Consider the following 25020-nt stretch of genomic DNA (forward strand, 5'->3'; position numbering starts at 1 on the left):
TGTATGATTACGGTGCATGATTTCTGGCTAAATACATTTAGTCTGTAAAATGGGCATCAGACTTGTCACAGGGTCAAGTCCAAGTCAAGTCTGGAGTCATTGATGTCCAAGTCCAAGTTGAGTCGCAAGTCTTCTTTAATTATGTCAAGTTACAAATCATCAAATTTGGGACTGGAGTCCATGCTGTGATGTGTATCATGTAACTACTACTCCACTATTGCAAACACATCATTTTAAAGGTCCAAATCATGCTTTGACATACTGTAAGATCAACACATACATTACACATGTCTTTGTGTTTTTATGGAGTTCTTGAAACTCACAGAGTACTGACAGAATCAGAGAACCAGTTAATCACACAGAAAATGTGCAAAACAGATCATAGACATTTTACATTTGCAGTATGCATAATAAATTATAAATACATTTTATAGACCAATTTAGAGCAGTCGTTGCAGAAAAACACTGGTGACAAGTGGAGGTAAACAGGTGAAATCCATGGAATAAGAGAAAAAAAAATATTGTGCTTTTAATGTCAAAATTGCAATGCATATCATTTTAATAAAACACTGTCATCAAAGACACAGACTTTTAAACGGACGTACTATGGATGAAAACTGCTATGATTACTCTGCTTTTAAAGCATAAATTTGATATATGCTGTTCATTGGGGACATGCTGTATGAGCCCTACAGTTACAGCATGAAATATATTTAAACATATTACTATGAACATTTTTACATAACATTTATTCATTTTATCTCACAGTTCTGACTTTATCCATAAATCTATATTTATATCTTCTAATTCTGACTTTATAACTCGATGTAACTCAAAAATGTCATTTTTGATTAGTAATATGCATTGTTAAGAACTTAATTTGGACAACTTTAAAGGTGATTTTCTCAGTATTTAGATTTTTTGCACCCTCAGATTCCAGATATTCCAATAGATGTATCTCGGCCAAATATTGTCCTATCCTAACAAACCATACATCAATAGAAAGCTTATTTACTGAGCTTTCATATGATGTATACATCTTAGTTTTGTAAAATTTAACCTTATGACTGGTTTTGTGCTCCAGGGTCACATATGAATATAAACATGTAAATACATTTAAATATAAACATATATTTAATAAATATACAAAGTACACTTTGATATATTATGTAAACAAAAAAACAAACAAAAAAACAATTTTCAATGCAATTAATCGTTTGACAGCACTTAAAAGTTTCAAGTTAGGTTTTTGATGACATCTGGTGGACACTTAGAGGAAGTCAACCATTTCAAGTCAGTGTTGAACACAAAATGAATAAATTATGAAATGATTAAGAAGAAGACAGAAGTGTCAGCATCCAACTAAAGCCATTTCTAGTTATGTTCTCATCAGAAATAGTGCTCATCTAATAGTATTCAGCTGGTCATATGATCTGTCCATACTATGCATACGTATGTAGAAATGCAGCTGGTTGACTTTTCTTATGGAGTTGATTCTGTTCTTATTCACTTCCGCGCCACGTTGTTATGAAATGATTGGTCCATGTGGCCGCCTGTGTCATTCTAATGGGGGGAAACCAGAGACAATATAACGGTTAATCCATTTGTTTGCTTATAATAAGCAACGTAAGGTATTATGTCGTAAATACATAGCTATAAAATACTTTTCAATCGTTTAAAAGATGTTTGCAAGACGTTAAATCTTACGTAATGTAAGGCAAATTTCCAGTGGTACCTTTGCAAAAGTGGTACAGTCCAGTGACCCGTGACGACACAGATCTAGAGCCGCGTCATCAATACGGAACTAAACTGACTTCATCACAGAATATTGTTATAGACCTGCAAATCTGACATAGAGACACCCGCTTAAAGCGTAAAAAGAGTTTATCTGTGGAAGTTCCTTTGTTTTGTTGACCATTTGAAGATAATAATTCAACCAGAGCAGCAGGTGTATCGGTTACTGGGTGAGTTTGTCATTAAATCATGAAACATGAGCTTGAAGTAACGTTACAGTAGCAGAACACATTGATACAATAATTGTTACACATAACGTTAATTGTTAAATTGTATTCGTTATATTTTATATTTTAAAATAGATTGTTGTAATTATCGTGTTAGCTGTAAACTGATTAAAATACAAAATGAATTACAAAAATAAAATATTATTTATAATGGGAATATATATGGAAACTCCATCAGTATCGTTATAAAAATCACCCCATTGTTTTACATTTGTCATTTTATCATTGGCAGTTTGTGTTATCTCATGGTTTTCATAGGTTTGGTGTTATTCAAAAATGTTGGTAATATTAATAATAACTAAAACTTTTAAACACTTGCTTGTCTGAATGTCCCCTCTGCTTTTCTGATGTATCTTGTTTGCCAATTGCTTGTATTATTTGTTTTTCTGCTTGTATTATTTTGTAAAAGTGACCTTGGGTTCTTGAAAGGCGCTATAAAAAATTAAACATATTATTATTATTATTATTATTAATAAAGAAGGAGTTAGTGGGACTGTAGTATAAAATATCAGTCAAGTTAAAGATGAGTCGTTGTTAGAGAGATGATTTTCAGGTATTCCAGGTGTGTTCGGTGGGTGTGTTCTCTTGGAACGTAAAGGTAAAGGTATCAAATATTTTCCTTTGTGATGATCAGAGTACAAGTGTCCGAAGCCCTTTATGTACACTGATATAATTAGGACTTGTTAAATCTGTTAGTTCCACTATACTGTTTGGTTTCTCTCTGTCATACTTTTTTTTTTTTTTTTTAGATTATATGTATAATTGTATTTATTTGTAATTTTTAAATTCCACCTTTTGTGTTTAATATTATTTGTTATGCACTAAGGATCTGAGAGTAATGCAATTTTAATTCTCTGTATGTCCTAACTCTAGCACCCTCTATTCTAATTCTATTCTAAAACAAAGAAAAAGCTTGCCCTTTTAGACTTATTTTCTATTAATTTACTTACTTGTTTTCTTAAAAAAAACACAACAACAAATCTAATTAACACTTGCTTCTCGGTTCTTATTTCTATTTATTTACTCACTGCTTGTTTTCTTAAAAAACAAAAAAGCAAACCAAAAAACAAACAATCAAAAAAGCAAAAAAAAAAAAAAAAAACACTAACACTAGCTTCTCGGTTCTCGTTGTATTCTATTTCTATTTATTTACTCACTGCTTGTTTTCTTAAAAAACAAAAAAGCAAACCAAAAAACAAACAATCAAAAAAGCAAAAAAAAAAAAAAAAAAAAAAAAAACTAACACTAGCATCTCGGTTCTCGTTGTATTCTATTTCTATTTATTTACTTACTGCTTGTTTTCTTTAAAAAAAAAAAAAAAACTACAACAAAAAAAGCAAACAAAAACCAAAAAAAAAACTAACTAACACTAGCTTCTATTCTATTAATTTATTTACTGCTTGTTTTCTTAGAACAAAAAAAAACAACAAAAAATAAAAAAAATATAACAACAAAAAAAGAGCAAACAAAAAATAACTAAAACTAGCTTTTCGATTCTTGTTGTATTCTTTCTCTATTAATTTACTCACTGCTTGTTTTCTTAAAAAACAAAAAAACAAACCAAAAAACAAACAATCAAAAAAGCAAAAAAAAAAAAAAAAAAAACCAACACTAGCTTCTCGGTTCTAGTTGTATTCTATTTCTATTTATTTACTTACTGCTTGTTGTCTTTAAAAAAAAAAAAAACTACAACAAAAAAAGCAAACAAAAACCAAAAAATAACTAACTAACACTAGCTTCTATTCTATTAATTTACTTACTGCTTGTTTTCTTAAAAAAAAGCAAAAAAAACAAAAACAAAAAAAAACTTACTAACACTAGTTTCCCGGTTCTTGTTGTATTCTTTCTCTATTAATTTACCTACTGCTTGTTTTCTTAAAAAAAAAGCAAAAAAAAAAACTTACTAACACTAGTTCCCCTTCAGTCGAATCACTTCGACGTTACATGGGATCTCGCCTGAGAGACCGATCATCTCTGAGCCTTATATAAAAAAGGCCAATTGCAAATTGGCGAGTGGACGTGCGCGTCGCCACTCCCCGTACATACGGGTATATAAGATGGCGGCGCACATCACTCAAACAGAATTTCGCTTTCAGAGCCTTCATGCTCAAGCCTTCTGCTTCTCCAAAAGAAGAAAACTTCACGTTCCTGCTGCTGCTCTTCTCTGCTGGTGTGCGCCGATCGAATAAGAGACAATCTACTGAAAGAGTGAATTTCTCGGCGCCGCCAGCGGGGTCCCGCGGGCGGCCGTTTTCACGGCCACAAAAAGCCTCCTGCTCTCCAGCGAGCAAGCCCCATTGAGTGCACAGTGGTGCCGCGGTTTCCTCCCTGGGCAGACCGGGACTAAAAGAGCAATTCTCACGGCTGTGTAAAGACGTTCTTTTCAGAATGGCTTTCCGGCCGTGCGCTTCTGGGTGCGGCGGTTACCTCACCTCACTGGACGGACATGAAAGCTGCTTCGTATGTCTGGGCATCGAACATGCTGAAGCAGCTTTCACGGATGGTTCATGCATTCATTGCGAAAGCATGACCATGGGTATGCTGAGGACCCGCCGCTCGCTCGCGGGCAGGCCCCTCTTCGCGCCCCACGGCCCGCGAAGCTTTTCCGCCGCTGTGGCGAGGCACGAGGGGGAATTCCGAGTCACGGTGCCGAACGTTCCGCCGGCTCCAAAAGCCCTGCGGTCTTCCGCCCGCCAGCATACCCCCGTCGAGATGCCGAAGCAGTACACCTCCCCGCCAGCCGGGCTGGGCGTCTCCTTTGGCGCTCCACAGGGGGAAGAGATGTCAGTCGCTGCGTCAGAGGGAGAGTCAGGGAGTGAGGACGCTCTTCCGGCGGCGCGGCGCCCCTCCGCGGTTGCTGCGCCGTCGGACACAGACTCCGAGCTCTCGGCTATGCTTCTCCGAGCCGCCAGGGGGATCGGTCTGGAGGTTACTCCATCGCCCTCGGCCGATCCTTCTCGGCTGGGCGACTGGTTCCTGGGGACGGCTCCGGCGGCATCGCCTCGCCCTCCCCGGTGCCATTCTTCCCGGAGGTGCACGAGGAGTTGGTTAAGACTGGCGGGCGCCCTTTTCATCTTGCCCGCTGCCCAGCTCCTCTCCCCTCGCCACCCTTGATGGCGGGGCGGCCAGGGATATGTGTCGGTTCCCCAGGTCGAGCGCGCTGTGGCAGTGCAACCTCTGCCCGCGTGGCGCCGCCACCTGGCGGGACCGACCGCGTCTCCCCTCCAAGGCCTGCGAGCGCTCGTCCGCCCTTGCGGCCGCGCCTTTCACTCAGCGGGCCAGGCCGCCTCGGCCCTGCATGCGATGGCAGCCCTGCAGGTCTACCAGGCCAAGGGGTTGAAACAGCTGCACGAGGGTGGTCCTGACCAAGGCACGATGCAGGAACTCCGCGCTGCCACCGACTTCGCCCTTCGTGCGACGAAGGTCGCGGCACGGGCCCTTGGTCAGGTGATGTCCACGGCTGTGGTCCAGGAGCGACACCTATGGCTCTCTCTGGCCCAGATGGCAGATACCGACAAAGCACGCTTTCTCGACGCTCCCATCTCCCAGAGTGGCCTTTTCGGCGACGCTGTCGAGGACTTTGCCCACCAGTTCTCGGCAGCCCACAGACAGACGGAGGCGGTTAAACACATCTTGCCCCGCCGCAAAGCTTCCATCCCGCTGCCGGAGGCACCACCTCCGCCTGCACGTCGCCGAGCGCGCCCCCCTGCAGCCGCAACATCTACGGCTCCCCCCTCCGCGGAGGCCCACGACGCCAGGTCGGCGAGAAGGGCCCGCAAGCGCAGAGCCAGCCGCAGGAGAGTGGCGCCGCCCGCGGCAAAGGGACCGGCCCGAAACACTCGCAGGAAAACTGCGAAACGTCCCTGACGCGGGCCTCTACAGGTGATTGAGACTGCTCTTTAGGGGATGCTAACATCTAACGCTCCCCGCTCCCGGTGGAGGGCCGGGAGCCTCTGTGTACTTCAATGCTGCCGTCGGCCATCGGTTGACGGTACCCACATTTTCTCAAAAAGAGCAAATTTCTCACCTCTGGCTTCGGCCTCGAGTTTCCTTCCTGAGCAGCACTTACACTCCTCGGAACCAGACTCGCGGCCGGCCTTCGCCAGTGCGGGATCCAGGGAAGAAGGTAAGCACTGCTTAGTGCAGTTAGACATTTTTCCAGGTTGTTCATCCTTCTGGGTTCTGTCTCCTTCCCTGTCTCCCCATAGGCTGCCCCACCACGGTCACGTCGGTCAACGTTCCGTTGATACCACTACGCTGGTTGATACGGACGGTACGGCCCGGCCCCAGGCGTCCGCCCAGACTCAGAGGTACCCCTTACATTCTTATTCGGGCAGGCGTGCCTCTGTTCTGCCTGCGGAGGTCGCGTTCCTACTGGCGAAGAACGCGATCCAGCCTGTCCCTCCCCCGGGACGAAGTCGGGATCTCTCAGTAAAGCCCGACTTCACGTGTCCAGTTAATGTGGTGGGTTAATATCCGCCCTGGATGGAGCTCTGTCCCGATCCCTTTCAGGCTGTCGGCACACTCGCTCACGACGAAGCACATACAGGTATGTTTCCGTCTCCAGGGCTGGGTTGCAGCCATCTGCCTGAAGGGCACCCGCTGTCGCGTCTCGATTCTCCCCGATGCACACCCCCTCGTCGGTCTGCTCCGGGGGTCGAGCTCTTCAGCGTGAGGTGCTTCCATTTGGCCAGTCCCCCTCCTTCCTGCCTTTTTTAGGCCATGGGAGCTCCCCTGTCCCCTCTTCGGCAGACAGGACTTCGCATCATCAACCGTCTCTTCGACTGGTGCTTTGCCAGCCCACTCGTGAGTTCCGTTGTGCGAACTTGGGGACCTGGTGCTTCGGCACCCCCGCCATCTGGTCCTTCAGGCCAACCGAAGGAATTCGTTCCCTCGGTCGGGAGCCCGACTCGGTCCACAAGACAGCCCGCCTTACTACCAAGAGCGCGCAGTCAGTGCTGTAGTTCCTGAGTCAATCAGGCACAACATAGCGGTCCTCTCAAATTTGAGGCTCCTGGGGCACATGACAGCTCTAAGCCGCTTAAGAGCCGCTAAGCTTGTTCATGTGAGACTGCTTCAGCACGATCGAGTCCCATGATGGGCATGGCATCTCGGCCCACTCCGGACTGGCGTTTTCCCGCAGTTTGGCCGACAAGCCAGCCCGTGGCTTACCACGGGTTGGGTTGCCATGTACGACAGAGGCTTACAACCTCCCCATCTGCTCCCATGGAGTCCAACGTGGCAGATTTTGCTACTTGCCATTCACTTGAAGCAGGGAAACTCAACCGTGCAGCCTATCGGCTCTCACGGCAGTCCACCCACCAGCAGGATGGCGACTCCACCCCGTGACGCAGCTAGTTTGGAGTATATCGGTAGGCCAGCCACATCCGCTCGTCTTCCGATTCCTCTCATTGCCAGCTGCCTCTTTCAGAGTAACGCTTCCTTTAAGAGGGTAGAATACCGACAAGCTCAGGTTCCTCAGAGGTGCTTAGAACGCACCTCATACCTCTTGGACCTCCCCGTCGCCTTCCAGGGCCGCGGGTCGCTCCATTGGAGCCACTGGCCTCAGTCGAGCTAAGATTCCTGTCATTAAGACAGCGCTCCTGACTGCCCTGGCTCCCATTAAGAGGGCCTACAAGCTTCTCTGCCAGCAAAGTGTGTCGAGAAATTCGGGCCCGGCGTCTTCCACGTTACCGTCGAGACCCCGGCCCGGTGCCCAAGGTTCCCACCACGCCTTTCCGCGATCAGGTGGTGAATCTGCAAGCTCTGCGCTGGAGGAGGCAGACCCAGCCTTGCGATGTTGTGTCGTTAAATATGTGAAACTTGAATCACTCGGCACTTCAGCCGCACCAAGCAGCTTCATCTGCCTCGGGATTCAGCAGAAAGGGAATGCTCCCCGAACTGAGGTTGGCTAAATGGGTGGTAGATGCCTTCTCCCTGTTATACTCAGGGACAGCCATGATCCTTGGTTCACGGCACCTCACCAGCAGATGTAAAAACCAGAAGCTGGGGGCTGGGCGACACCCTACCTTCGCTTGGTTCTACAACCTTGCGCAGAGGCCGTTCTCCCGTGTCCTAACATGAGGACTCACAGGTGAGCGGGAAGACCGGCTGGTGTCGGCTTGCGGCGCCATTCCCACGTGGATCCGTGCGCTATTTCCCAGAATGTTCCCTCCGGCGAACCCTGGGTCCTCCTGCCCCGCAGTCAGGGCTAGGCGTGGAGTAGTCCTGCACTGTGATCCTGCCTGGGTCTCCTTCGCCCCGCAGGTTGTGGCTTAGTTTTTATCATCCAGCGGAGGAGACCGCTGTTTCCCTCGTATATCCCTAAAAGCCTTTATGGATATATTGAATTATTCTCATTTCCACATGTAAAATTCATGTGCTCCGCCCCCCAACCCATGCTTCAGTACAACTGGCATCCCTGGAAGGGCCCCCTTATTGGGCCTCAGGGCGTTGGGAAGGTTACGTTACACTTCGCCTGCCGGCACATATACTTGTCAGCACGTGAAGTTGTGCGTAACGCGGCGTCAGGGTCGTGGCCTTTTCCATAGGGCTAGTTCCCATGTAACGTCGAAGTGATTCGACTGAAGGGGAACGTCTAGGTTACGAAGGTAACCCTCGTTCCCTGAAGGAGGGAACGGAGACGTTACATTCCCCTGCCACGCCCCTGGCATCGCGCTGACGCCGGCTTGACGGCTCTACAGCGAAAACCTGTTTGAGTGATGCGCGCCGCCATCTTATATACCCGTATGTACGGGGGAGTGGCCGACGCGCACGTCCACTCGCCAATTTGCAATTGGCCTTTTTTATATAAGGCTCAGAGATGATCGGTCTCTCAGGCGAGATCCCATGTAACGTCTCCGTTCCCTCCTTCAGGGAACGAGGGTTACCTTCGTAACCTAGACGTTTCCCGGTTCTTGTTGTTTTCTGTCTTTATTAATTTATTTACTGCTTGTTTTCTTAAAAAAAGCAAAACAAAAACAACAACTACAAAATATAATTATAAAACAACAACATAAAAGCAAACAAAAAAACTAACACTAGCTTCTCTGTTCTTGTTGTATTTTATCTCTATTAATTTACTTCTTGTTTTTTTAAAAAAATAAAAATAAATGAATAAAACAACAAAAAAGAGCAAACAAAAAAATAACTAACACTAGCTTTTCGATTCTTGTTGTATTCTTTCTCTATTCATTTACTTACTGCTTGTTTTCTTAAAAAAAAGCAAAAAAAAAAAAAAAAAAAAACTTACTAACACTAGTTTCCCGGTTCTTGTTGTTTTCTATCTTTATTAATTTACTTACTGCTTGTTTTCTTAAAATAAATAAATAAAACAACAAAAAAGAGCAAACAAAAAAATAACTAACACTAGCTTTTCGATTATTGTTGTATTCTTTCTCTATTCTATTGTTTTCTTAAAAAAAAAAATCAACAACAAAAAAAATAACTAACACCAGCTTCCTGGTTCTTGTTGTTTTCTGTCTTTTATTAATTTACTTACTGCTTGTTTTCTAAAAGAAGCAAAACAAAAACAAGAACTACAAATAATAATAATAATAATAATAATAAAACAACAACAAAAAAGCAAACAAAAAAAAAAACTAACACTAGCTTCTCTGTTCTTGTTGTATTTTATCTCTATTAATTTACTTACTGCTTGTTTTCTTAAAACAAAACAACAACAAAAAAGCAAAAAAAATCTCTATCAATTAACTTAGCGCTTGTTTTCTTTAAACAAAAAAGCAAACAAAAAAATAACTAAAACTAGCTTCGCTGTTCTTCTGTTCTATCTATCTATTTTTAGGCCTCTAACACTTGCTTGCTTTTTCTTTTTTTTTAATTTGATCTATTTTCTTTTTATTTATTATAAAATTTAAAAAACCTTGATACATGTACTACATTAGGCTAAGTGAGACTCTTGTTGTTTTTGATTGCTACCATTGTCCTCTTTTGTAAGTCGCTTTGGATAAAAGCGCCTGCTCAATGTAATGTCATGTACTCTGTTTGGTTTGCACTCTCTGCCGTCTGCCCTTACATGTATATTATAATAAAAGAAAAAATGTTAGATTATATGTATAATTGTATTTATTTATAATTTTTAAATTCTACCTTTTGTATTTAACATTATCAGCTATGCACTAAGGATCTGAGAGTAACGCAATTTTACCTGGCAGAATTGACAATAAAGCCGACTTTGACTCAAAATGTATCTCATTTTCTTTTTCAGGCTCTGCATATAAATAATTACACCTGATGCCCTTCTGCACTGACTGCGTCCTGCTCTACTGACCCATAATGAAAGCTCTGATTCTCGTCGGTGGCTATGGCACGAGGTTACGGCCGCTCACGCTCACTGTGCCCAAACCGCTGGTCGAATTCTGCAACAAACCAATCCTGCTCCATCAGGTGGAGGCTTTAGTCAAGGTAGGTGTTTGATTTTTTTCCTCTTTCAATTTGGATTTACAGTCATATCCCACATAGCAATTGACTTCTGGCCCAGATCTGGAACAGACGTGAGCCACACATGGGCCATAACTGGGTCAAATCTCAGCCAAATAGTAACTTATAACCAGCCCTGAACTGGGCCAGAACAGGTTTTAATATTGCTACCCAATCCCAGCCTTCTGTCAACCACATAGATATTAACTTTTGGTGTCTTTCTTGGTGTGTTCAGGCTGGAGTGCGTCATGTCATCTTGGCTGTGAGCTACATGTCTGACCTGTTGGAGCGAGAGATGAGAGCTCAAGAGCAGAGGGTATGCTTATCGGGTTTGGCTCATTTAAAATGCACTTTCTCATCATACGTGGTGAATATCAAAGTCATGCAGTGTTATTTGTGATTTGCACAGCTTGGAATAAAAATCTCCCTTTCGCATGAAAAGGAGCCTCTAGGCACCGGTAGGTGAACACTTTCATATCGCTTTGATAGCACAAACTCATCCAGAGTAATACTGTAAATCTGCTTTTTTGTTTTTGTTTTCTAAGCTGGTCCTTTGGCTTTGGCCCGAGAGTTGCTGACCGACAACGAGGAGCCGTTTTTCGTTCTCAATAGTGATGTAATCTGCGATTTCCCCTTCGACGATATGCTGAAGTTCCACCAGCGGCACGGCAGAGAGGGCACGATTGTTGTAAGCCAATTTCATTTGCAAATCTGAAATGTTGTGGAAACTATGGTCTCACTGTCTGAGATTTGAATTATGCAATGCTGAATTATGACTCATCTCCATACTCTTATCATAAGACGTTTAACAGCTCCTTTCAAGGCACTGTATGAGACAAGTACTTTTTTTTAGATCTTAACCTGATGTCCCTTACCAAAAAGAAGTATACTTGAAGTTTATTTTATTAAGTATACTTAAGTATATTTTTAGGTATACTTTATGAAGTAAGTATACAAATATCAGTGTACTAGTAGTATACTTTTAAGTGTACTATTTCAATACTCCTTGGGATAAATTGGTCCACTTTATAGTATATACAAGTATACTTTGAGTACACAACTAGGATCTATGTTTTCAGTTTGTACTGCAAGTATACTAAAAGTGGACTTATATACACTGATACTGTTTACTAATTAAATACTATTTATGCATTTTTAGTACACTTTGAAGTAAACTACTAGTTTAGTGGTTTTATACTGCAAGTATACTCGTAAGTTTTCTTTACATCACACTTATACTACTATGTCTCAATTTAGGTATTAATTTGCATATATTTTGCTATGAATATCTCAACAAAACATCAAAAGAAAGAATGGCATCTGCTTGTAAACAAAAACGTTTTATTCTAGCATCATGCTTCCCTCATTTTTATAAACACTTGAATGTGGGTAATTTTTATAAATACAAAATAAATAAACAACATTTTGAACAAAAAGCTACAAAAAACACTGATCAACACCCCAAAGCTTGACAGGCATTATTACCTCTTTCATTTTATTCCATAACGTTACTCAGTTTTCCATATCTATGGTTTTGATGCTGTTTAGATTACATGTGGAAGCATCTGTTGTTTCGGTTTCTTCTTCACTTGTGTTTTGTAAATTCTGTTCAGAAGATGTGTAATGGCGCACCTAGCGTATAACAATGCAAACACAGATTCTCACAGCACAAGTAGAGCTCAAATATACTTTTTCTATGTATAAGTCAAGTATACTTAAATGTCATTTTAAATATAGGTCAAATATACTAAAATGTAATTTTTTTTTACGATGTTTCAGGTGACAAAAGTGGAAGAACCATCCAAGTATGGTGTGGTTGTGTATGAAGGAGACACAGGACGAATACACCGTTTTGTTGAGAAGCCGCAAGTGTTTGTCTCCAACAAAATCAATGCTGGGATGTACATCTTCAGTCCTGCCATGCTGAAGAGAATCCAGGTCAGGACTGTCATTTTATAAGAATGTTCAACTGCAATCAATACATACTGTATTGCTTAAAGGGATAGTTCACCCAAAAATGAAAATTTGATGTTTATCTGCTTACCCCCAGGGCATCCAAGAAGTAGGTGACTTTGTTTCCTCAGCAGAACACAAACGAAGATTTTTATCAAAAAACGGTGCAGTCTGCCAGCCAAATAATAGAGGTGGATGGGCACCAGACCTTTAAAAGTAAAACAAAAACATGCACAGACAAATCCAAATTACACCCTGCGGCTCGTGATGATACACTGATGTCCTAAGACACGAAACGATCGTTTTTTGTGAGAAACTGAACAGTATTTATATCATTTTTTACCTTTGATACACAGCAATGTCCATCTGTCATGAGCACGAGCTTTGCATCCGGCTCGTTACCCGTGTAGCGCTCTGGCGTAGAATACGCAAATGCCTTGAGGGGAAATCGGTTAAAAGTCCCGGATGAGTTTGCGCAAGCAAATGTAATCTTTCAGCTTTAAATCGGTTTAAACAATCAGGATAAGCGCAAGTAATTACCATTTTGAATAGCCGCTATACCCTCAATCTCTGTGCACTGTGTAAACAATGAGTGTCGTATACATGCGACAGATCGCTTCCGGCGTTTGCGTATGCTACGCCAGAGCGCGTTCACATGTAACGAGCCGAAAGCTAAACTCGTGCTCATGACAGATGGACGTGGCTGTGTATCAAAGGTAAAAATGCTGAGACAAATACTGTTCAGTTTCTCACAAAAACCAATCGTTTCGTGTCTTAAGACATCAATGTATCGTCACGAGTCGCAGGATGTAATTTGTATGTGCATGTTTTTCTTTCCTCTAAAGATTTGGTAACCATTGACTGCCATTATTTGGCTGGCAGACTGCACCGGTTTTTGTTAAAAATCTTCGTTTGTGTTCTGCTGAGGAAACAAAGTCACCTACTTCTTGGATGCTCTGGGGGTAAGCAGATAAACATCACATTTTCATTTTTGGGTGAACTATCCCTTTAAAGCCTAAAGCATGGTTTTGTACATTATTAAAGTACATTATATTGCATTATAAAACGGTTAGTTCCATTCCTCAATTCTGATTGGTCAGCAGCTGTGTCGTATTCATGATACGGCACTGCTATGACCGCTTCACTCAACGGTTTTGTGTATCATTGAACCCCCTTAGCAACCACCCTTAGCAACGTAAACACAGCTGCAGCAGTTAGGGACTACTTTTTACAGCGGAAGGCAGTTAATGATTTTACTTTATGAAAACGTACAACTTAATATATATAAATTAATATATATTTTTGATTTTAATATTTTTATTGTGTGGTAACCGTTTTATAAAAGCAATAAGGTACTTGAGGCCGTGCTGTATCATGAATAAATCACGGCTGAAGGGGTTGCAGGGTTGCCTAACAACGCCCTTCAGCCGTGATTTATTCACGATACAGCACGGCCTCAAGTACCTTATTGCTTAATTGTGGCAATTCATGACGGGCATATTTCTCCTCTCAAATTATCATTCTCACACTGCAAAAAGTGATTTTCTTACTTAGATTTTTGTATCTTGTTTCCAGCCAAAATATCAAAAAATTCTTAGAAGGATTAAATAATTTTTACCCATCTAGAATTTTTTGATATTTTGTCTGGAAACGAGACAAAAAAATAGTAAGAAAAGCATTTTTTGCAGTGCATGATGTAAAATATATCGTCATTGAATTGCAGTTTGTACTGTAACACATTATAAAATAACTTTATGAAAAGGCTTTCATCATGATGCGAAAAAGAAGTCAGAGTCTTACTGTTTTTGATACTGGAAGATCCACTTATAATATTTTATAGGCAAGACACTGCAGGTGAATAGGGTAAAAAAAAAATTAACTAATAGTTATCACTTTACTTACTCAGTTGATTGATTACATTGATAATTTCAAACATTTTTTGTTTTACAAGTTTTCTAAAATGTTAGGTTTAAATATGCAAATGAGACATTATTTAATGAAATATGTGCTAATTTGCATACATTTCTAGTACAAAACTCTAAACACTGGATGAAGTCTGTTTCAAAATTCTTGTTTAATTTTTTTTTTTGACATATTAGAAAGTGTTTTTACAGAGGGATCTCATTTTGTCAAAAAATACTTAGACAAAAAACAATATATTTTTGGGAGGGACTAAAATGTATAAAATCAAGCTGATTATATATGAACAAATCCCTCTGTAAAAACCTTCAGGATATAGACAGGAATAGAAATGTAAAGTTTGGTGTGCGTAAGTGCTACTGAAGTGGAGATTTATGGCTCAGTGTAGGAGAAAAAACTCATGGCCTTTAAAAATATGTATTGTAATTGAAATCTGTTGACACAAGTAGATACAGTGCTTTAAAAGAAACTCTTAAAAGTGTCTTCTGGATGTTTTCTTCCCACTAGTCTGAAAAACACTTTATGAAACACCCAAATAGCCAAAATCTTAAGCTTGACAGGTGCATAAAAAAACGGTCAAAAAAGGTCAAAAAGGAAATGTATTTTTAATTAATTTATTATGTATTTATACAGTTGCAATGTAAATGCATTCATACCACTTCTGAGTTTCAAAGTGTCTGTCAAATGCATAAATGTGTGCATTGAAATGTAGATGTTGACAGACAGTTTCTCCTCAAACTCTGATTGGATTTTTGTGAGACAGTATCTTAGGTCAGTTTGCGAGTAAAATCTTTGAGGAAGTGGGACAATTTTCTTTACTATTCCATTAATATTTAACTTGTTTTCATTTTGCTGAAGCTGATCTTTTCTGTATTTTGTACTCAGTTGCGACCCACTTCCATTGAGAAGGAAATATTTCCTGTCATGGCCGAGGAGGGACACCTTTATGCCATGGAGCTGCAAGGTAAAGGATAAAGGATTATTCCAATACAGCCGTTATATTATCAGTACTCCAGCTACTTTCAGTGATATACATTGCCGTTCAAAAAAATTGGGATCAGTAAGATTTGTAATGTTTTTTTTTAAAGAAGTTTCTAATGTTTATCAAGGGTGTCCGCGGCTCATTAAAAAAATCTTAAAAAGTCTTAAATAATGTTTTAAAAATTCAGATTCTTAAATATTTTTGGTCACATTACCGCTAAAATATCTTTGGTCTGACGGACCTAATGGCTGTTCACACTCATTGGACAGAATGAAGATGTCTTGTTTGTAAATTCATGAATGTGTTTAAAAAATGAATCTTAGAACATTATTTCTATATTATTCATTGCACTTGTAATTTTGCAGTGTAAATGATTTAATCTGCCTGGTAGCAGCCCTGTAGAATTTGTTGAATTGTAATTATTTGAAATGAAAAGTGATGCAAAAAAAAACTTTATAAAGGTGAATAGAAAAATATAAACACTGATGAAAATATTGCTAATAAAAATCAATTTTGTCTGCTGTCATGGAAAGTTCAGGGTATATTGTAGTAATAAATATCATTAATGACATTTTAGTTTAGAATTAATTTTTTTTTTTTTACATTAATCACATTAAATATTACATATACTGTATGTATGTATATTTCCATTACATTTTAGGTCTTATTTCATATAAATTGAAATTTAATAAGTCTTAACCCTTATGTGTTGTTGTGGACGTTTTTGTCCACTGTGGGGTCCTGTTGAGCCTTAATTTGGCCACAACTTTTTCTCTGTTAAAGCAAATTAAATGATTTTTTGTGAGAAATCTTACTTTGACACATATTTTAAGAAAATGCTTTGAAATTTTTGGATGCTCTGGGCAAATTTACTACCCTTTCGTCATGTTCGTGGATGAAAACATTCACCAAATTAAACTGCTGTAAAAATGTAGTGGATAAATATTTAAAAAAATTTTTTTTTTGCGTAAATCTGTTAATCAACCTCAGTCCTGATCTTTTGAAAAAAATCAGGATTTTGACTCTTTAATTGCCAAGTTCATAAATGATGTCACTGATTTTGAAAAAAAAAGAAAACACATATAATGACTTATTTTCAATATAAAAGGTAATTGTGGACTGGATTTTTTTTTTCTTTTCTTACCTTTTTAACAGTCTTGGACATGTGAAAGATTAGTAAGAAGATTGGCTTTCATGCATTGTTAGTTTTGGGGCAGCATCAGATTTAATTTTTTTTTATATTGAAAATAAGTCATTTTGTGTTTTTTTTTTTTTTTTTTTTTTTCCAAAATCAGTGACATCATTTATGAACTTACTCTTTAGTGTGATCCTTCAGAAGTCATGCTAATATGCTGATTTACACTCAGTGTTGGAAAAAGTTGTGCTGCCTAATATTTATATTTATATTCTCTCCCTGAGTGCCTTCTTTACACACTTGGTTTAATTTCAATCACATCCAGTTATAGTATGCATCTCATATTTACTAAACTCGCTGATATACGTTTAGTTTTGTTAATTGTGTGTGTGTGTTTCAGGTTTCTGGATGGACATTGGCCAGCCCAAAGACTTCCTAACAGGCATGTGCATGTATCTTCAGTCGGTACGACAGCAGGCCCCTGAGCGGCTCCGCACCGGACCGGGCTTCCTGGGAAACGTTCTTGTGGTGAGACACATTTCCACTCCTTATGTCAACATTTATTACCTTTTACTTCATGTTCTGTCTTGTTTATATTCATATTCATACGTAGACTGTGAACACAAGGTAGTAGCACTAAATAATCTCTCCTTATGTTTTGTAGCATTCTTTTAAAGCAAGTCAGCTGTTTTTCTAACAGATGTTCAGAGCAAATAGAGCTTTATTTATTTGAATGGGGAAAGACACACATCTATAGAACTATTTGATGCAATTACATGTAATAATAATGAATAATCAATACTGTTGTTAATAAAATCCTAGAAAATATTAAGATGTTATTTTTTTGTACTAGTACTGGCACCAAATGATTTGCAACGCTAGCTTTGCCACATGTTAGCAGCCTCACGCTATTGGTGTATTTCAGTTTTTTTGTTGGGAAAAGTTACGAATGGCTGGTAACTTAAATATTTAGTAACCAAATTGGTTGCTGAGTGAAAAAAATAATTTCAATCCCTGCTTGTAAGTATATAGTAAGCAGAATATGATACTAACAAAAATATATGACTTACTTTTTGTCAATTAACCTCAACCCAGGACCCGACGGCGGTGATTGGTGAAAACTGTACCATCGGGCCCAATGTGACGATCGGAGCTGGTGTTGTTCTGGAGGATGGCGTGAGAGTAAAGCGCTGCACCGTCCTGAAGGGGGCGCACATACGCTCACATTCCTGGCTGGAGTCGTGCATTGTGGGATGGAGCTCATCAGTGGGGCAGTGGGTGAGTTTCACTGCAGAAAATGCTTTTCTTGCTTAGATTTTTTGTCTTGGTTCCAGCCAAAATATCTAAAAATTCTTAAATCAAGAAGGACTTTCTAGACGAGTAAAAATGGTCTTGTTTTCAGAAAAACCAAGTCAAAATTCAGTGCATTTTTGCTTGAAACAATCAAAATAATCTTGTTCTCTTTTTAAAATCTTGTATTCCGTTTACCCCGTTGGCAGATTATTTAGCTTGTTCTAAGCAAAAACTCACTTAATTTTGACTTGTTTTTTCTGAGAACAGATTTTTTACTCGTCTAGAAAATCCTTCTTGATTTAAGAATTTTTAGATATTTTGGTTGAAAACAACCAAAAAAAATCTGAAAAAAAAGCATTCTTTGCAGTGTTGAGCAATAGAGCGCACAGGTTTGTGTCAAATTTCTAAGTAAGAAAAGCATTCTTTGCAGTGCGTAGAAAGTGTTACCGAAATTTCTTTATAATTTCATTGACATTTGTTTTGTTTCTGAAGCATGCACATCCAAGGCATTAAAAATCAAGTGGAGATCACTAAGACATTTAGTAGAATAATTACAATAAGAAATTCTTTACTTAATAGCAATTGTTGATTATTAAAATGCATATAATTTGCCAAACTGTAAAAAGTTGTTTGAGATGGCAATACAAATTTTTCATTTACACTGCAAAAATTGTTTTCTTTCTTAGATTTTTGTCTTGTTTCCAGCCAAAATATCAAAAAATTCTTAAATCAAGAAGGATTTTTTTGCTTGAAACAAGCTCAATAATCTGCCAATGGGGGAAAAAAAATCAGGTTTTCGGTTTGAAATAAGATTTTTTTTTCTAACCCCACTGGCAGATTATTTAGCTTGTTTTAAGCAAAAACACCTAATTTTGACTAGATTTTTCTGAAAACAAGACAAGAATTTTTACTTCTTGATTATGAATTGTTAGACATTTAGGCTGAAAATGAATAAAAATCTAAGTAAAAAGAGCATTTTTTGCAGTGCTGATTAATAGAGCGCCACCTTTTCATTTATTTTCTTCATAGCAGTTTCAACTCTTTTATGAAGAATTTTAACCTTTTTTTTTTTCAAAGCATGAAAGTAGTAACCACTTGTCATTTCATAAATGTGGACAAGCATGAAACTATTACTGGGTTGTTTTGGCATGATGGGGAAAGTTACTTTAAAAAGTAATGCATTACAATATTGAGTTTCCCCCTAAAAAAGTAATGCATTACGTTACTTTTGTGTTACTTTCTAAATCTGGACAGGGCTTGTTTGTTTTTAATATAAAAAGTTCTATTTTTGTCAAATGTAAAAGCCTTTTCACACCAAAAGCCTCAGGCTTCAAGAAAAGTAAATTGACGTCTGTACAGTAGACCACAGAAGAAAAAAGTCAACTCTAAAGCAATTTTAAAAAAGGAAAACTAATGTTAGATTATCTTGACTAATTTTTGCTTGTTAGTGTGGATGAATTGGATCATTGAAGGTCGGCAGCAAAGACATCGGTTAATAAAATGGGATTAAATACAGAAAGGATATTTGTATGATTCAACGTATTTAATTATTGCAGGTTTGCGTTGAATTTCTGTTTTTATTCATTTTGAAGAACACTGTATTTGTTTTTTTAATGAGTGAGATGAATTAATGCATGTTCACATTTATTCTAGATTTAAAGTAACATCTTACTCACAATTTCTCTCAAACATGGGGACAGGAGAGCTTTTAATCAGTAAATGGGGGGGAAAAGTAACTAGCGTTACTTATTTGAAAAACTAATTACGTTACTTAGTTACTTTTTGTGGAAAGTAATGTGTTACGTTACTTTTGCGTTACTTTTCAAATCTGAGCAGGGCTTCCTTGTTTGTTTTTAATATGAAAAGTTATATTTTTGGCAAATGGAAAAGCCTTTTTACACCAAAAGCCTCTTTGGAGAAAAGTAAATTCACATTTGTACAGTAGACCACAGAAGAAGAGAAAACTCTTTAGTAATAAAAAGGGAAAACAAATGTTAGATTATCTTGAGTAATTAAAAAAAAAAAAACGCTGTATTTGTTTTTTAAGTGAGCGAGATAAATTAATTTAATTTAAGTAACATCTTTATCACAATTTCTCTTAACATGTGGACAGGCGAGCTATTAAACAATAAATGAGGGGAAAAAGTAACTGGTGTTACTTATTTGAAAAAGTAACTCCGATATTTTCTTGTCATTTAAAAAGTAATGCGTTACTTTACTAGTTACTTGGAAAAAGTATTATTATTACATAACTTGCGTTGCTTGTAATGTGTTACCTCCAACACTGCATTTGGCTACTTTTATGACGCATACTGTGTGATTTGTGTCGGTCAGGTGCGGATGGAAAACGTTACGGTTCTGGGTGAAGATGTGATCGTGAACGATGAACTCTACATCAACGGTGCCAATGTTCTGCCTCATAAATCCATCACAGACTCTGTTCCTGAACCACGAATCATCATGTGAAAAACCTTTCCCACCCCTCACGAAGTGCCCGAGTGTGTTTGGAAAGTGAACCGCTGGATGATAGGGAGAATCGACCGCTGATGGGACTGGTGTTATTTGTGAAGTTATCTGAAGTATGCAGTTACTGACTTTGGTGTCTGACCCCTCAAGTGCTGTTTTTATTTCCCTCTGCATTGTGTTCCCTATTACTGACAATTAGACCATGCAGAACCTTGCTTTGGTACATTTTGTTGATTTTGAGACACTAGTGAGCTGTCTAGCTTTCCGTTCGTAAACGGAGACATGTAATGCTTTCAGGATAAAACTCGGTGCCTGTAGAAAGAATGAAATATGTATGTTTATGTATCAGATGATGCAGTAGATGATTACTGTAAAGACTGTTCACACCTAAAACTTGTATGTACTAAATTATGCAAATCGTTTTTTTATTCATCACTCAAGGTCATGCAGAAATCTGATGGTTACTTCCTGTGCGGATGAACAAAGATGAAAAGACGTCTGTGTACACAAAGATTTTTGGTCTTGATGTCTTTTGTATTAAAAAAAAGTTATGTGAAAACATCTTTTTGGCTTTTTTTTGATGAATCCAAATGGAAATTTTGCTAACACTTTAATATCCCATTGGTTAATGTGACATGAACAATACATTTATTCACAGTGCATTTACTAATGTAAACAAGCACAACTTTTGATTTTAATAATGCATTAGTAAATGTTCAAATGAACTAAGATTAATAAACACCGTTGTTCATTCTTAGTTAATGTCAGCTTATGAACCTTCTATTTTTTTTGTCATTTTCAGCCAAAATATCTAAAAATTCTCAAATCAAGAAGGATTTTCTAGACAAGTAAAAAATATTGTCTTGTTTTCAGAAAAAGCCAGTAAAAAATATAGCTGCAAGCAGCGATGGCGGGCCCTTGCCATCAGTGCAGTCGCCATTCTGGTAGCATCAGGAAAACGGTGCCCAGCAGGCACATGCGTTCACAGTAACCCTCTGCCAGTTTGGATTTAAAGGTTACAGCAATGAAAGGGTTACACATTAAGATCCACACACAGGGCGAGAACAATATATAAAATTTTGGCAACCCTTTATCATGCAGTTTCATTTGTAAACATTAACTTTATTAGTTAATATGAACAATAATTAAATAGTATTTATTAATGTTAATTAATATTAAGCTAAAAAAGTATTCATACATGATTAAAATGTAAATTTGTATCTTTTAACATTAGTTTATGTACTGTGAATTAACATGAACCTGTATACTTTTAACAAATATTAAACTATATTTACTATTAGGCAGAGCCTAAAGTACATTCGCTAGTCAGAGCCTAAACTGTATTTACTGGTAGACAGAGCCTAAGCTATATTTACTGGTACACAGAGCTTAAGCTATATTTACTATTAGGCAGAGCCTAAGGTACATTTGTTAGTCAGAGCCTAAGCTGTATTTACTGGTAGACAGAGCCTAAGCTATATTTACTGGTAGACAGAGCATAAGCTATATTTACTCGAAGACAGAGCCTAAGCTATATTTACTCGAAGACAGAGCTTAAGCTATATTTACTGGTAGACAGAGCTTAAGCTATATTTACGGGTAGACAGAGCTTAAGATATATTTACTGGTAGACAGAGCTTAAGCTATATTTACTGGTAGACAGAGCCTAAGCTATATGTACTGGTAGACAGAGCTTAAGATATATTTACTGGTAGACAGAGCTTAAGCTATATTTACTGGTAGACAGAGCCTAAGCTATATGTACTTGTAGACAGAGCTTAAGCTGTATTTACTATTGGGCAGAGCTTAAGCTATATTTACTGGTAGACAGAGCCTAAACTGTATTTACTGGTAGACAGAGCCTAAGCTATATTTACTGGTACACAGAGCTTAAGCTATATTTACTATTAGGCAGAGCCTAAGGTACATTTGTTAGTCAGAGCCTAAGCTGTATTTACTGGTAGACAGAGCCTAAGCTATATTTACTGGTAGACAGAGCATAAGCTATATTTACTCGAAGACAGAGCCTAAGCTATATTTACTCGAAGACAGAGCTTAAGCTATATTTACTGGTAGACAGAGCTTAAGCTATATTTACGGGTAGACAGAGCTTAAGATATATTTACTGGTAGACAGAGCTTAAGCTATATTTACTGGTAGACAGAGCCTAAGCTATATGTACTGGTAGACAGAGCTTAAGATATATTTACTGGTAGACAGAGCTTAAGCTATATTTACTGGTAGACAGAGCCTAAGCTATATGTACTTGTAGACAGAGCTTAAGCTGTATTTACTATTGGGCAGAGCTTAAGCTATATTTACTGGTAGACAGAGCCTAAGCTATATTTACTGGTAGACAGAGCTTAAGCTATATTTACTCGAAGACAGAGCTTAAGCTATATTTACTGGTAGACAGAGCTTAAGATATATTTACTGGTAGACAGAGCTTAAGCTATATTTACTGGTAGACAGAGCCTAAGCTATATGTACTGGTAGACAGAGCTTAAGCTATATTTACTATTGGGCAGAGCTTAAGCTATATTTACTATTGGGCAGAGCCTAAGCTATATTTACTGGTAGACAGAACTTAAGCTATATTTACTATTAGGCAGAGCCTAAGGTACATTTGTTAGTTAGAGCCTAAGCTGCATTTACTGGTAGACAGAGCTTAAGCTATATGTATTGGTAGACAGAGCTTAAGCTATATTTACTGGTAGACAGAGCTTAGACTATATTTGCTCGAAGACAGAACTTAAGCTATATTTACTATTAGGCAGTGCCTAAGGTAAATTTGTCAGTCATAGCCTAAGCTGTTTTTACTGGTAGACAGAGCTTAAGCTATATTTACTCGAAGACAGAGCCTAAGCTATATTTACTGGTATACAGAGCTTAAGCTATATTTACTTGAAGACAGAGCTTAAGCTATATTTACTATTGGGCAGAGCTTAAGCTATATTTACTCGAAGACAGAGCCTAAGATATATTTACTGGTATACAGAGCTTAAGCTATATTTACTCGAAGACAGATCTTAAGCTATATTTACTATTGGGCAGAGCCTAAGGTACATTTGTTAGTCAGAGCCTAAGCTATATTTACTGGTCGACAGAGCTTAAGCTATATTTACTGGTATACAGAGCTTAAGCTATATTTACTGGTAGACAGAGCTTAAGCTATATTTACTATTAGGCAGAGCCTAAAGTACATTTGTTAGTCAGAGACTAAGCTGTAATTAGTGGTAAACAGAGCTTAAGCTATATTTACTCGAAGACAGAGCCTAAGCTATATTTACTGGTATACAGAGCTTAAGCTATATTTACTCGAAGACAGAGTTTAAGCTATATTAAATATTGGGCTTAGCCTAAGGTACATTTGTTAGTCAGAGCCTAAGATATATTTACTGGTAGACAGAGCCTAAGCCATATGTACTTGTAGACAGAGCCTAAGCTATATTTACTGGTAGACAGAGCTTAAGCTATATTTACTGGTAGACAGAGCTTAAGCTATATTTACTGGTAGACAGAGCTTAAGCTATATTTACGGGTAGACAGAGCTTAAGATATATTTACTGGTAGACAGAGCTTAAGCTATATTTACTGGTAGACAGAGCCTAAGCTATATGTACTGGTAGACAGAGCTTAAGCTATATTTACTATTGGGCAGAGCTTAAGCTATATTACTCAATGAAAGAGCTTAAGCTATATTTACTGTTGGGCAGAGCCTAAGCTATATTTACTGGTAGACAGAGCTTAAGCTATATTTACTATTAGGCAGAGCCTAAGGTACATTTGTTAGTTAGAGCCTAAGCTGCATTTACTGGTAGACAGAGCTTAAGCTATATTTACTGGTAGACAGAGCTTAAGCTATATGTACTGGTAGACAGAGCTTAAGCTATATTTACTGGTAGACAGAGCTTAAGCTATATTTACTCGAAGACAGAGCTTAAGCTATATTTACTATTAGGCAGTGCCTAAGGTACATTTGTCAGTCATAGCCTAAGCTGTTTTTACTGGTAGACAGAGCTTAAGCTATATTTACTTGAAGACAGAGACTAAGCTATATTTACTGGTATACAGAGCTTAAGCTATATTTACTCGAAGACAGAGCTTAAGCTATATTTACTATTGGGCAGAGCTTAAGCTATATTTACTCGAAGATAGATCTTAAGCTATATTTACTATTGGGCAGAGCCTAAGGTACATTTGATAGTCAGAGCCTAAGCTATATTTACTGGTCGACAGTGCTTAAGCTATATTTACTGGTAGACAGAGCTTAAGCTATATTTAGTATTAGGCAGAGCCTAAAGTACATTTGTTAGTCAGAGACTAAGCTGTATTTAGTGGTAAACAGAGCTTAAGCTATATTACTCGAAGACAGAGCCTAAGCTATATTTACTGGTATACAGAGCTTAAGCTATATTTACTCGAAGACAGAGCTTAAGCTATATTAAATATTGGGCAGAGCCTAAGGTACATTTGTTAGTCAGAGCCTAAGCTATATTTACTGGTAGACAGAGCCTAAGCCATATGTACTTGTAGACAGAGCCTAAGCTATATTTACTGGTAGACAGAGCTTAAGCTATACAGTATTTACTGGTAGACAGAGCTTAAGCTATATTTACTGGAAGACAGAGCCTAAGCTATATTTACTGGTAGACAGAGCTTAAGCTATATTTACTGGTAGACAGAGCTTAAGCTATATTTACTGGTAGACAGAGCTTAAGCTATATTTACTGGTAGACAGAGCTTAAGCTATATTTACTCGAAGACAGCCTAAACTATATTTACTGGTAGACAGAGCTTAAGCTATATTT

General features: G+C 38.5%; 1 protein-coding gene across 1 annotated transcript; it reads left to right on the forward strand.

The window, feature by feature from the left end:
• The first annotated feature begins 1809 nt into the window (after window positions 1–1809).
• gmppb (GDP-mannose pyrophosphorylase B) lies at window positions 1810–20762 on the forward strand. Its single transcript, XM_073832509.1, has 10 exons — window positions 1810–1964; window positions 10249–10445; window positions 10696–10776; window positions 10870–10918; window positions 11006–11148; window positions 12240–12398; window positions 15219–15297; window positions 16851–16978; window positions 17546–17728; window positions 20078–20762. The coding sequence occupies exons 2-10, from the start codon at window positions 10317–10319 to the stop codon at window positions 20207–20209; spliced, it is 1083 nt and encodes a 360-aa protein (XP_073688610.1). The 5' UTR covers window positions 1810–1964; window positions 10249–10316; the 3' UTR covers window positions 20210–20762.
• Window positions 20763–25020: the final 4258 nt, after the last annotated feature.

Source organism: Garra rufa, unplaced genomic scaffold (genome assembly GCF_049309525.1).
Source record: "Garra rufa unplaced genomic scaffold, GarRuf1.0 hap1_unplaced_002, whole genome shotgun sequence".
In the NCBI taxonomy this organism is placed as follows: domain Eukaryota; kingdom Metazoa; phylum Chordata; class Actinopteri; order Cypriniformes; family Cyprinidae; genus Garra; species Garra rufa.

What these genes read in the sequence shown, in the direction of transcription:
- gmppb (XM_073832509.1), top strand. Translation starts at nt 10,317, where the DNA reads ATGAAAGCTCTGATTCTCGTCGGTGGCTATGGCACGAGGTTACGGCCG. An exon ending in TCCTGGGAAACGTTCTTGTG is followed by an intron (nt 16,979 to 17,545) that starts GTGAGACACATT and finishes ACCTCAACCCAG; the next exon opens with GACCCGACGGCGGTGATTGG. An exon ending in GCTCATCAGTGGGGCAGTGG is followed by an intron (nt 17,729 to 20,077) that starts GTGAGTTTCACT and finishes TGTGTCGGTCAG; the next exon opens with GTGCGGATGGAAAACGTTAC.